General features: G+C 41.9%; 1 protein-coding gene across 15 annotated transcripts in view; it reads right to left on the bottom strand.

Annotated features, from left to right (window-relative positions):
• The window catches only part of tncb (tenascin Cb), a 417,727-nt gene that overhangs the window by 51,196 nt on the left and 352,166 nt on the right, over window positions 1-14,365 (bottom strand). For 8 of the 15 annotated variants that reach the window (XM_072488244.1, XM_072488246.1, XM_072488245.1 and 5 more), the window contains 4 exons: window positions 12,708-13,103; window positions 10,929-11,318; window positions 4,385-4,693; window positions 1,898-2,161 (listed from right to left, as the gene is read on the bottom strand). The exons of 1 other annotated variant lie outside the window; for it this stretch is intronic. In XM_072488244.1, the coding sequence (XP_072344345.1) occupies window positions 1,898-2,161; window positions 4,385-4,693; window positions 10,929-11,318; window positions 12,708-13,103 (1,359 nt within the window). The remainder of the gene's footprint in view (window positions 1-1,897; window positions 2,162-4,384; window positions 4,694-10,928; window positions 11,319-12,707; window positions 13,104-14,365) is intronic. 6 more of the 15 variants (XM_072488249.1, XM_072488257.1, XM_072488252.1 and 3 more) reach the window with 4 other exon arrangements.

Genomic DNA, 14,365 nt, shown 5'->3' with positions numbered 1-14,365 from the left:
ACCCACAAAATAATGCATGTCAAATCCTATGAAGTGACACAGATAGGCTAGATTTTTATTCTTTATATTCTGCCACATTTCATCTGAATTAGACTTCTCAATGGAAAGCCGTTTGGGCTGTTCATGTGTTTTTTGTAACAGCAAGTTAAAACAAAGACTTTTCCCTGGCCTTGTAGATTAAAGAAGTGAGCAACTGAGTTAAATACGCTCAACCCCTGATCAATGTGCGACATGCTAGCTCGTTTCACTGTGAGCCATGCAGGGAGATTTTTTAAATGGCCTTGATACCCGAGGACTCAAAGGAAAAATGGCTTGTGATTCCTGCTCTGGATTGCTGTTCAATGACTCCCCCTGGAATCGTGTTGATGTCGGGGGGAGGTCCCTTGTTGATCAATACTTTAGCAAAGGAAGACGGTGTGGAGTGAGGAAAAACACCCATTTTCACATTGCAGCACATTGCTAGCTGTTGACATATATGTTAAAGAACTGGGAAAAAGACAAAATAATAATTGAATTGCACAAAGGTTCAGTGCCATGTGCAAAGCGAGCAAAATAACACGATTAATGTAAGGAATCAAATAGGAGTGAAGGTTAGCATTGTGCAAATGTATTATTATAGCTACCATTATTCATTTAAATTATGGGGCTTTGGTGATACAAATAACAGCTCTGTTATTAATGCATCATTTATAAATGCATTCTATTTATTGGATTCTACTTTGAACGGAACTATTAACATTTCTTGACCATGGTAACACTCAGTGCTTGTATATTGATGTGTGTGAATGAAGATTGGAAGTAGATTTGGATTTGGCATATAGAAGGACTTTCCAGGTTAATTTCTAACACAAACAAGTGCAAGCAGATATTCCAGTCTTTTACCACAGCGACAACAATGTTTCTAGGTTTTACAAATTGCATGTTTCATGCTGCCATGCATTTCTGCAGTTTGCAGGAACAGGCTTACAAACTACTCTGCTTAGTGGCTTGACATTAATATTTATTAACTCGATAATAAAAGGAAGCTATAGAGAGGAATTAAGATTCACGAAAACACCAAAAGTTCACATTCAATAATAAAGTTAGTAGGTATTTGAGACAAGGCATATCATGACCATCGCACTTTGAACAGTAGGTCTGATAAGTATAAATACAACATTAATAGTTAAATAGTTACTTTGACCTCATGGATAGGGGTGCCACCTTACAGAATTTGAATGACCTCTTCAGGCATTTTGACCTGAAAAACCACATGCCAAATTTATGGATTTTAAAATAAATCCCTCACTCCCCTTCTATATTTTGCTAAGTCGATGGATATTTGGATTTCCACAATGCAAAAAGGGAATCGGAATTCAAATCGTAAACCCCACCACCTTGTCTCTCGCAAAAGGTGGCAGCCATACAAATGAGGGAGGTTATCAGCGGCCACCAATCGAAACCCAGGGGCAATGCCAAACCAGTTGCATCGACGCATAAAAGTAGTTTGTTATTTTCACACAATCTCTTCAGGCAACAAACCTTCAGGAAAAAAAGTGTCAACTTCATTAGTAAAAAGAGCTCTCTGCAGAATCTGATGCATTCCCTTATGGCTGTGCAGAGAGATGTTTAATTGTTGCAATGTGAAAACAAAAAGCCATTAAAATTCATGCATTTTTAGGACTGTCTGGAAACATTCCATCCATTCAGTGAAACCATTTCCTATAAATTCAAATGAAAGAATGATTTGGGTGAGGCGAAATGCCATTGCACTTTTCAATGCACGACCTGTAATAGAAGAACAATGGCAACGGGAGGTACATTGCACAATTAAAAAAAAGAAACGGTGACACTGATGAACTGGCTGTTCTTTTCTGTGTGAAGAATAAGAAGGCAGGAAATAAAGAAATCAAAATACCTGTTTGAGCTTCAGTGTAAAGCGGCCTTGTTTGCTGACCATGAATTATACCATAGACAGAAACCTCATAGGCAGTAGCAGCACGCAGATGTGGGATGTCAATGGAATACTGATCACCTGGCACTGTGTATGTCAATTGTTCGAACAACCCATCAGAGTCTTTAATATCTATAACAAAGCTTTCAAAGAGCTCATCAGCTGTCCAAGAGAGTCTGAAGCTGCCGGAGGTAACTTCCGAGACCAATAAGTTTTCAAGATCAGATTCTGGCAAAGTAATAAATATTATGAAATATTAAGTTATGAGCTGCACAAGATAAAAGTTCTACAACCACTAACATGCCGTGCCATTGTATAATCTGGAAAATAATGAATGATGAACTCAGAGGTGACAAGAATGAGCCTGAAGCAGTTCACGCCATTTATAATAAATATATATGAAGCACATGGAACATATGAATGGCAAGTGAGAATCTAAAAGTGATCCAGATAATGAGGTAGCATTAGTATGGTATGGAGCGATGGTGAGAAGGCAGCTGAATTCCATTCAATACAACTGTACATGGTTCACCTGTAAAATAATATATTAAGTGAGAGTTACGTGTGTAATGCAACTATTAATAAGGCAACCCCCTACATTCAGTGTGAGTTTATCTCTGTATCCTGGAAGATTAAAATAAATAATTAGCTGCCCAGTATTACTTAAAAATGTCCAAATCAAACAATTGATGAGGCAATGATGAGATGATATTTTGTCATTGAGCGATAGTGATCTCACAGCTATCTGCATCATTTATTGCTCTGCCCAGATGCAAGGAGATGCCGGCGTTGGACTGGGGTGGGCTCAGTAAGAAGTCTTACAACACCAGGTGAAAGTCCAACAGGTTTGTTTCGAATCACTAGCTTTCAGAGCACAGCTCCTTCCTTAGGTGAATCCTTTACCTGATTAAGGAGCTGTGCTCTGAAAGCTAGTGTTTCGAAACAAACCTGTTGGACTTTAACCCAGAGAGACTTTATTCCAGATGGTGGGTCTCTATAGCACTACAACTCTCAAACACAAAATAGATCATTTTATAGCGCATCCTGGAATCCTATTAAAATACTGAAATAGCTTCAGTGTAACACCGTTGATAGTCATGCAGGCTCTAATCTATAAAACAAATGAGGTGAAAAAGTTATCTTTGTAACTCAGCACGTTATGGAACTGAGCAATACAGTCGAGGAATGTATATTAGTTGTTCTCTAGCTGGGTGACAATAAAATATTCCTGACTGGGGAGAGGACTGGTCAGCTAGAATTTCAACTCCAGATTGTTGTTCAGTTTCCCTGCTGAATAGTCCATGCATGTGAAGGTGAGGTTCACGCTGAGATGACTGATCACTGTAGTTGCCCCCACACATCCTGAGTGGGGGGTTGGGTGGGGGAGGGGAATTGGTCCTGGGGTCTTGGTTTGAAAACGTATCCATCAAACTGTCACAGGAGCGGGCAGACTCAGACACACTCAGTCAATTAACCAACTGACCCTCAATGTGTAGAGTGGGGGGTCAGACATGAAGAATTGCCACTGGAGGGCGTTGCAGTCTATACAACCAGGCCCCAGTGAGAGTCAGGAGCGGAGGAAAAAAAGAATGGAGAGGAAATTTTAAAAGACGACAAACAGATATTGCATAAGCAATATGTTTCTTCACATGAGTCATTTTAAGTTGTTATTGCATAAAACGTCATGAATATTTCCTGTACTAGTTTGATATTAAGGCACAAAAGGGGACATATAGCAAAGGTCTTGCCTTGAGAAATGAAGTCTCATTAAACAGAAGCAAAGTCCAAGAATCAGCTTTATTTATGACCTGCTATTGACCCAATGTTCCCATTTGATAAATCTGTATGTCTGGGGCGGAGTGTTTCAAATTTATCCTGTAAGCGTTCATTACTGTGCTTTGAACACATGCTCTCGCAGGTTCAGAAATCCAATTCCAGTACGGGGTACAGACAAAGGTAGAGATTTCAATTCAGAAAGGGCTCCTGGATATTGGCTATAAATAATGTGCTTACAACTCGATTTTGGAACTAAATTCATTGCAGTGGCACTAAGTCCAGTGCAATGTTTATTCCATGGGGCGGCCTCAAGCAACTAGGTCACGATTCTTTGTGACCCTCCTCAAACAAAGCTCCCATAAAATGCCATGCTCCGCCCATGCTGTAACATTTGGATAAATGGGACAGAAAACGTAGTAATTACTGGCTGACGCCATGGGAGAGTTAGAAATGTATCTTCATCACATGCAGAAGGCAACAAATTCTTCTGCTTCCTACATGGAACAGGTCACAGCTCAGCACAAAGAGGGGTGATGAGAAAGCTCTGCCAATGGATGACATGCGTTTGGAATGCAAATGAAAGGTTGGCACAGAAGACTGATCCCTCCTGGATGATGGAAAGGAGCGAAAGGTGGAATGGCGATGAGAGAAGCATTGTTTGATGGCGAGGAATACCTGTTTTTGCAATATCTTTCAGTGGTTGAGAGAGTCGGCCTTGGATTATTCCATAAAGTTCAATCTCGTAATTAGTGCCCGCTACCAGCCCTGTTACATCAGTCGTATGCTGATCACCTGGTAGGGAAATCTTCAAAGGGACACTCAATCCATTAACATCCTTTACTGTTAAAAGAAAACTATCAAAGACTCCCTTTTGTGCTGTCCATGATAGCCCGAGGCTGGTAGTAGTTACATTTTTTACTGCAAGATTCTCTGGCTTGGCGGCTTCTGAGCTTGGAGAATGTGTAGTGGAATTGTCAAAGGATTCTGTAACAGACGTTTTTGGATTAGAATTACATGAACGATGACACAGGATAGCTTTATTCATAAACTGGTCGGATGGGAGAAACTCTTGTATTCTCAGTGACCTGAGGTTACCGTAAGTGCAAAAAACGCATCAGAAGTTACCGTTCCCCGTCCCCCCCATCCCGTCAAAAAAGATATGTACAGCAATTCTTTGTTGAGTTCTGCAAAATAAATTAAAACTGTCCTTTGTCATCACACAGTTTTCGGCCTTAGGAAAGAAGGTTTGGTTAAACAGCACCATGCGCTCCCCCAACCTTCCACTACTACCTGTTGATTTTTTTCATTGCATATTAGTTTAAGTTTGACACTTGTAACGAGTCAGGCTCAAACATTTACTGTATTAATCTAAGCCATTTCTATACTCCGCGATAGTCGAAGGACTTCTATTTCACAGAAGTCTGAATCTTGTATGTCTGCATTTGAGATTCCATTTTGTAGCATAAGGATTTATTTTATATTTGTTTTGTCAGTCATTTGTCCACTGCTACTGTTCACCTCACAATTGCTCGGTACAGCTTCAGAGCTGAGACAGCAAGGCCTCTGTATTTGCACAGATGGAGAAGGCTTATCCAAAATGGTTCTGGATGGCCAAATCCAAAGTCTTGCCACTGAACCTGGCATCAACCATTTTTGCAGGGAGTGGAGGAAGGTGGCAGGGAAATGAGGGCTGATTGTATTTTGAATCTGTGATTCAAAGATGCTCATGTTGAAGCAAAGCTTCCTTTAGTCAGATCTAATTTTTGTGAGTGGGTGTCCAATCGTGACTTGTGCACTTTAGATTTCTCAGGAAAAAGCCTAAAGTTAGCAGAATTCTTTGGAGAAGTAGGGTCCCATTTTGGAGAGGATCCCAGGACAACTTTGGCAGGGGTGAGCTGCCATTTGGGGTTGTTAAAAAGTAGATGAACCAAGTTTGTGGGTTTTTCCATTAGAACTGTCATGCTGATTGGAACTGTCAAAGAGAAATGATAGGGTAGCTGTCAAAGGAACTGTCAAGCTGTCAAGGCATTTCTCTCTGCAGTGTTAAAAAAGGCAACTCTGTCAGGTTAACATGGGGCTGAGGACTCTCATTGTAAGATTAGTGCTGCATAACTGATTTCACAACCTATCATCATAGTTTGATGCCTGTCAGTTCCAAAGTTTGATTGACAGCTCCAAATGTTTATAAAGTATGTGAAGCTGGACTACAAATACAAATGCTTGTTATTATAAGGGATTAAGTGGTTGAAGGAATTTAAATGCAGTGAATGCATTTTTATCAATGAGAGCTTTTATTTAAATAGTGTATCCATCAATAGGTACTTAGAATGTTATTTTCTTTCCTCTCAGCATGGGTCCTCAGATTTTTCCATGGTGGATACTGGCTGAGGGGCATGGATGGTGTAAGGGCAAAGGGTGGTGGGTAGAGGGTAAGGGTTGGCACTAAGTTGGCTGAGGGACTATAAAGTGTCATGGGGTGGGTAAAGTGCATAACTTGGCAAAGAAGTTCAAGATTACTGGGGGAATAGGGTAGGAGGAGCCATGGAGGGTGGGAAGGGACATAGGCCGGGATTCTCCCGCAACCGGCGGGGCGGGCCTTACCGGCGCCAAAGAGTGAAGTGAACCATTCCGGCGTCGGTTTGCCCGGAAGGTGTGGAATCCTCTGCACTTCCAGGGGCTAGGCTGGCGCTGGAGTGGTTGGCGCCGCGCCAACTGGTGCCGAAGGGCCTCCATCGACCGGCACGAGTTGGCGCATGAGCAGGAGCGCCAGCACGTTTTGGCACATGCGCAGAACCGCTGCCGTATTTCCTGCGCATGCGCAGAGAGTTTCTTCTCCGCGCCGGCCATCGCGGAGCCTTAAAGAGGCTGGCGCGGAGGGAAAGAGTGCCCCCACTAGGCCAATGTTTTCATCTGTATTTTCTTCCTATGAAATAGAGAACCTACCTCTGCAGCAATAAAAGGAAAAATTAAGCCTATCAATTTACCACTGATTTATTGGATCTTGGTTTTGGATCAAAAGTATTGATTTTAAGAATTGACAATAAAAATGAAAATATTTTTTCATGCGCCTGACCAAAGAGGTCAAACAAAATAAGGTGGAATAAAAAAACATTTCTCGTCTTGGGGCTGAATTCTCTGTCAGTGGGGTCCTCCGCTTCGCCTGTAGCACACTCATGCGTGCGGATTTCACAGGGTGTGGGGGTACTCACAATGGAAAATCCCATTGGCCGGGACAGAGGACCCCACTGCCGGTGGGGGCACGCCACACCAGAAAATGTGTGCGGCGGGACAAGGAATTCCACCGAGGGCTTTTGATTCCTTCTCTTTGCAATAGGTCAACAATATTAAGGGCATTTCTGGTATTGCTCTTTTCCTCATTGTAGGTTCATGAGGGAGCTCTTACATATATTTAATTCACCCTGATAATGCTCAGAATTGCTTTAAGAACGTTTTATTATTCTAAGGCTCTCCACAATTGAAACGATTTGACCATAGAAGTCCAGCAATTGGAAAATTTTGCATTATGCATGAAGGTCTAGGCTAGTATGATGTCGATAAATTCTATACATTATGGAAAATGCTTTTATAATAGCAATGAGACGAAGCAATACAATTTTCATGCTAACTTCCAATTGCCTCATATCATCAGATCACATCCTGACAATGAAGTGTAAAATAATCTAAACCAGACCACGCTGTCCTGCTTAAAAAAAAAGGAGGAATGTAAATGACATGCCTCTAGCAACTAAGCGGAAGCATTTTGAAAAGGGATTTGAATTATAAAGGAAGGAGGGTCTTTTAATTGTATAGTAGGTCCATGGAGTTGGAATGGATTGTGTTCAGAATGGTACAGGCATAGGTTTGACCTGTGATTCCTTGAATTCAGCTTTTAATCTGTAGCCATCTGGGATGGCCACGTCCAGATTACAAAATGGATACTTGCAAAGAATGCAGGGAAAATTGGACAATACTAAGAAACAAGCAGGTGCAAGCTCTGTCTGTTGATTAGAACCTTAAGCTCTCAGACAGGACAGAAACTGCCAAGCAATCTACATACTAATGAGCCATCTCCTGGGACAAAAGGGAAACATTTAGATACACAATGTTAAGGCAGACACCCCGGCGCCAGAAGAGACTAAAACAAAACAGACCAACGGTCACCAGGACACGCCCAGCAATCAGGGAACCACCCATCTATTGGAGGAAGATCGATACGGATGATTGGGAAAGACCCAATTAGTTGAGGCCAAGTTCAAGGCCTGCCCAAAAGCGCGCCAAATCCTTTTTAGTATAAAAGGGAGAATGTTCCTTCTTTGGCTTTGGCTCTCAGCGAAGAGAGAGACCAGTCTAGCAGCTAAATCAGACCAACTAAGTTCCAAGCCAACGCACGCTACGAGATAGACACTCCTAGTTGCTACCCTGTAAACAGCTCAACCCAGCAGCCTCAGAACCGAGCAACGGCCATTGTTCCTCTGACCTAGTGGGCAACCAAAGCTAAGTATAGGCTTTAGTAATAGTGGTAGTTTAGTTTGTAGAGTTTATGCATGAGTAGATTTGACTGTGTGTAAATAAATGACCATTGCTTTTGAACTTACTAACTGGTGTATCGAGTCATTGATCAATATTCGGTTCTGAACCTTGTGGCGGTGTTGAAAGATACCTGGCGACTTTTGAGCAAACGTAATTAAACAGAGCTAAATTAAGAAACAGCCAAAGTTAGCAACAAATCTCACTGTTGGCAGTGATCGGTAGAAGCCAAGCCTTTTTCATCAAGCAGGAAGAGAGTATTGCAATGATCCACACCACAGATCTCTTGCATTCGGCCTAGAGACTGGATATGGAGTGCCAGTGGCTGAAGAGTCAGAGCCTCTGTCTTGGTCAGGTCTCTTGAGTACTTCAGGGACAACAGTGGAATGGAAAGGGCGGAAATCAAATTTATTCCATTAGTGACTGAAATAAATGAAAAAATTCTTCCATACTACACCCAAGGCCATGGCATAAGATTAAGACCATCATTAGAGATCAACTTCTGCGGCTTAACAGCAATATAAAAGGTGTACTAAAGCTACACTTCCAGAGTTCCTAGTAGTTTCAAAGCACTAAAGTTTCATTTTAAGGTAAATGAGCGTTACTTTCTCACCATTATTGGATATGTACCAGCCTATGTTCACAGTCATTTGTAAATCATGAGGCAATCTATTTTCAGTGCATTATTCTAGAACTGCAAAAATTATAGCCAATTCACTTCCACAATGTAGGAGGAAGACCATTAACTAGCCCTCTCGTACATCATGTTTTACTAGCAGGAATCATATCATGTGAATCTTGCTTAGTACTATACTCTGCATTGGATACAGACTGTTCAATGACCAGATTACTACCCAACTTGCTATGCCACATTCCTTGACTGGGTCAGGAACCAAGTTAAACAAAGAACTTCTGATATCTTTGACAACACTGTCCATTCAGACATTGAACACTTTCAAAACAGCATTCACATTATGGCTGAATTTCTGTTACTTTCATCTTGTATAGGCCACAAAATGTATGAACAGGTAGTTATAATAGAAGAACTAGCTTTCATTTCATACGAGAAAAACTAGCAATGTACTTAAACTCCTCAATGGAATTATGCTGGTTTGTAATATATTGCTCTTAAGATTCTGATGATTGTGGTATTGTATTGGAAACATATTGCATGACAAGAAATTAAGGATGGGATAATTTAGTTTATCCCATCTCATTAGAATTTCTGAAATGTAGTTCATTGGCAAACAACGAGAATAGAAATTGTGCATTTTTAAAGCTTGTTAGCTTTCAATTCCAAAGTCTAGGAAATTGTTGTTCTGTTTCTCTCCTTCCCTCGACAATTTCTGAAGTTGATGGATGAAGTTGACAATCTACATATGTTTGTGGACTTAAGCAGCATGCAAACATGAGTGATGGTGGTGGTGATGTGGTGTTAGGGAGAATTACCATCATGTTCCATTCTGACTGGCTGTGCTGGTGATTCAGGTCAAAACTCTCATGTATGATATTCAACAAAGGGCAGAAATCTCCCCCCATATTCAGACAACATTCCTCCCTTAAATCAGTATCAACTAAAAAGAGGCAGACCGGGTTTTGTTTCATAGTAATTTCTGGCACATGTTAGGCTCAGAAAGCTGTCCCTTTTCCCTACATAACCTCAGAAAGTATTTGTAATCGTTTATTCTGAAGAATAAATGAAGTATTGCCACATTGGCATATTGATTACATATAAATACTTAAAGTAAAGGAATGTGGCTTCACTTTTAAGGAGAATAATAACAGAATATTTTGGCTTTGCGATTTTTCAATGTCAGGTTAAGTCTAAAAGTATAGTGCCAATGCTCTCCCACTGGCACAGACATTCCCACAATGAACAGTTGAGTGAAACCTATCAGAAAGCACCCCTGGGTAGATCCCTAATCTGCATTGTCTCCAGGAATGTATCATATATCGTTGCATAAAGATGGAAGAAGGTACAAAAACTATAATGTACCCCTATACCACCACCCCCCACACGTGCACACCATATGCGGGAAAACAAACTACGGCCAGACTTCTCCTGTCATTGTGATTCAATTTTCCCGCCGGCAGTGCACGCCAGCCAGTGAATTCAGTGGCGGCGTGGGGTGGTTACAATGGGAAAGCCTATTGACAATCGGCAGGAAGATAGAATCCCGCCACCAGCGAATGGCGTCAAAAAACTGTCAAAAAACACGCGGCTGGCAGACCAGAGAATCCTGCCCTACATCTTCATTTCAAAGTCGGGGTATCCAAATGTGCAGATTGAGATTACCCTTGATTTTGGAACAGGTTGGATCCCTGTGGAGGCATGTGCATTTTCACCTGGAGGCCCAGGACTAAGACCTTATCCAACATCATGGCTTTGAAGTCAGTGACAATGATTATATTTAGTGACACTGCTGTATTTTCATTCCCTATTTTCATTCGCGGTTGTCAATGATTTTATGCTTTGCTAGAACTGTCTTCCCTTTTGGTTCTGCCTTAACATCCAGACACTGCCAAAAACCACAAGTCTTAATTTGTCCTTTACAGGAACTATCTGAAGTCATACTGTGATCAAGCATTGTAAAAAGATAGGGGGAGGGTTTTGTATATGTTCAAGATGAGGAGGGGAAGGGGAAAGAGGGGTATATAGGGGAAAAAAAGATTGTGAATAAAAAATATATACCTGTTGTGGCTTCTGCATTCAAAGGATCTGAACGCCACTGTCCCACAAATCCGTATAAATATACCTTATAATGTGTACTATCCAGGAGGCCAGTTATCTCCGTGTTATGAGAGTCACCATTTAGGGACATTTCCAGTGGTCCATATAGCCCAGTGGAATCTGTGACCACTATGAGAAAGCTGTCAAAAGATCCATTTTGCAACGTCCAAGAGAGCTTAATACTTTTGGAAGTAGAGTTTACCACAGTGATGCTTCCTAGTTTACTATACAACACCCCTTTCTCTGAATGAAATGCGGGCCCATGGTTAAAACCTCCGTCCTTGTGCAGTCGAGCAGTGAGGGATGTTGTATGATCTATCAGCTCACCAGCGGGGTTGTTTAATAAGGCAGCTAAAAATAATTTTGAAGGAATAGTGTTTCAAAACGCTATACCATCAGCAGAGCAAAGATAAGAACAACATTGTTAAAAGGGTCATGCTTCCAGTTACACAATGTCATGTATTGGGGGCGGGTGGTACTTAATGTTTTTTCTTCACGTCAAAATTAATGGTTTACCTCAGAAACCAGTTGTGGCAACTGGGATTGATATGCATGGCCAATTGTTGCGAATGATATCAAATGTGACGACGTTAAATGACTATAATTTCAGCAGTAACTGGAAACAAATAGGCATCACTTTAAAGATAAAACTGGCAATTGCACTACATAAATGCCAAGCGGCAGCATTTGGTTCCTCAGACAGGCGCCTGTTATAAACTCCAGTGCCCAGGTATTTTATTAAGGGCAGCATGATATTGGGAGAAAATTAGTATTGGAGGAAACGATGATGGAAGCGAGTATCAAAATATTCAGAATTGCGGATCAAAAGCACCAACACAATATTAATGAACATGTACAAAGTTTCCAACACCATGCTTCTGACTGTACCACGACAGCATTTAAACTCAGCTGCAATTAAAGCCTTCTTCTAAACATGGGAGTCACACGGACAGAAAACGGTCACCAAATCCAACAACAAACACAAGCAATTGAGTGACTATACCTTTACCTCCATTTCGTGTGCACTTTTTAAAAAAAGACACACTCTACCGGCCCACTCACAGGGCGGCACGGTGGCACAGTGATTAGTACTGCTGCTTCACAGCGCCAGGAACCCGGGTTCGATTGCGACCTCGGGTGATTGTGTGGAGTTTACACGTTCTCCCCGCCTCTGCGTGGGTTTCTTCCGGATGCTCCCGTTTCCCCCCACATTTCAAAAATATGCAGGATTGGCCATGCTAAATTGCCCCTTAGGATGGGGTTCCAGGGTGGTGGATTGGGCCTAGGCAGGGTGGTCTTTTGAAGTGTCAATGCAGACCCTATGGGCCGAATGGCCTCTTTCTGCACTGTAGGGATTCTGGGATTCTATGATTCCTCTGGCATAAAAAGGCTGAACACAGTTTCGACCATTCAACAAATCACGAAAGGACTGTGACAAAAGACATTCAATGACTCTGGGAAACAATTAATAAGCCATGCGGGCTGACGTCACTTTTACCCGTAGGGCGCGCATGCTTTTTAAAATAATTCTCAAGCTGGAGGCGATTTATGAAGAAAACTATTTTAGTGAATCTAAGACAAGGTGCTGACGACAAAACATTAATGCTCGGTCATGCAGGTAACAGCCCCAACTAGCTGCTCACAATAGCCAGGGTTCACTAAGCAACACCAGTTTTAGCAGGATTTAATCATCACTATTACCGAAAGGCAGTCTGGAAACAAAATCGTAAAGCTAAATACCTGTGGTAGCTATAATGTTCAGCGGCTCTGAGCGTTGACCACCAGCAATTCCATACAGAGTTATCTCATAAGGAGTGGAGGGCATTAGGCCTCTTATTTCAGCAGCTAAATCATCACCAGCCACGGAGATTTCTGTCTCATCCTCGGCTCCAAGCCCACTTCTATACTTTATGACAAAATGGTCATAGGATCCTATTTCTGCCATCCAGGAAAGTCTCACAGCATCCGCGGTTACATCGGAAACGGTTAGGTTACTGATCTCACCGTCACCAGTCCCGGAAAACTCAGGCACAGAAGCTTCTAATTGCAAGGAAACAACTGGCACTGTTATTCTTCCAGAGGGAAGAGGCGTGCTGGCCTCCTCCACAGTATCAGTGAATGCTGGCTCCAACATCGCTACAAAAGGTAGTTCAAACATTTTAGTGCAAATCTGTTCAGTAGTATCGAAGGAAGAAAAACTGTTACAATTGTGCATTGTTTAATCACAAGCGACTGCTGCATCTGCAATATCACAGTTATTATACTAAAGTCCTTTTTTAAAAAAAAGTTAATAGCCTGAAAAAGATGTAACTGATTGAATTAACTTTCATGTTGGTTCCTGCAAGCGACCTAATTAAATGGAAATAAAAAAAAAGCACAGCATTAGAAACAATCATTTAGTTTCCCCATTACAACATAATGGAATTATCCTCTGAAAAACGTGGCGGGGGTGGGGGGGAGCCTGGCCAAGTACAGATCTATGCCTGGGCCTGAAGTAGGTGTGGGTGCACTGGGACCATCTTAATTAGATAGGGAATGGTCATCTTGCTTGGGTTTTCAGTTTGACCACTCACTGGGAACTCTAATCACATGGCATGGTGGCTTGGCCTGGTCCCAAACCATACTGAACAGAAAGTTTGGGGTGTTGGGGGGGGGCAGCGGAGTAGGTGGCAGGTGGCAGGTGCAGGCTGAAAAAGGCCATGATCGCATTGAACGGTGGATCAGGGGTGAGAGGCCAAATCGCCTACTCCTGCTCCTAGTTTTTATGTTCTAAGAAATAACTATTCTGTCTAATTTCCCCTTCTAGCTCTTCGCCTGTAGCCCTGTAGGTAACAGCACCTCAAGCACAAATCTGCTATTCTTGATTAATAAGGGGATTTCTTGATTAATAAGGAGATTAGGGTTTATGGGGAGAAGGCAGGAGAATGGGGATGAGGAACATATCAGCCATGATCTAATAGCGGAGCAGACCTGAGGGGCTGAATGGCCTAATTCTGCTCCTATATCTTATGGTCCTATGGTAAGTCGGAGTTTCTTTAAACATTTCTTCACCATCCCCAAGGGATTAGGTTGAAGTGCAAACTCCTGTCAGCTTGTTGAGAGTTTTGAGAATACCCTGTGGCCTGGAAATGTCCAATGCATATGGTGTGGGAAATCCTATCAATGATGAAGCTAGAGGAGGTGGGACAGGACAATCTTCCTTTGTATTTTGACTCAATGCACTCGTCTTCTGGATAAAGTGAGATGATGCTGGAGTGTGGGCTACCTCAGGAGTAGCATCATCAGGGGCAATGAGGAGTACACAATTTACTCAAAAGCTGTTTGAAAATGGATTCTGAATATTTTGCCCTTAGTACTCACAGAGCAAGTGCATTTAAAAAAGATAGACTTGAAAGACT

This window comes from Scyliorhinus torazame, chromosome 22 (genome assembly GCF_047496885.1).
Source record: "Scyliorhinus torazame isolate Kashiwa2021f chromosome 22, sScyTor2.1, whole genome shotgun sequence".
Taxonomy (NCBI): Eukaryota; Metazoa; Chordata; class Chondrichthyes; order Carcharhiniformes; family Scyliorhinidae; genus Scyliorhinus; species Scyliorhinus torazame.
The sequence above is the reverse complement of the archived record's forward strand: the minus strand, read 5'-3'. Positions and strand labels throughout refer to the sequence as shown.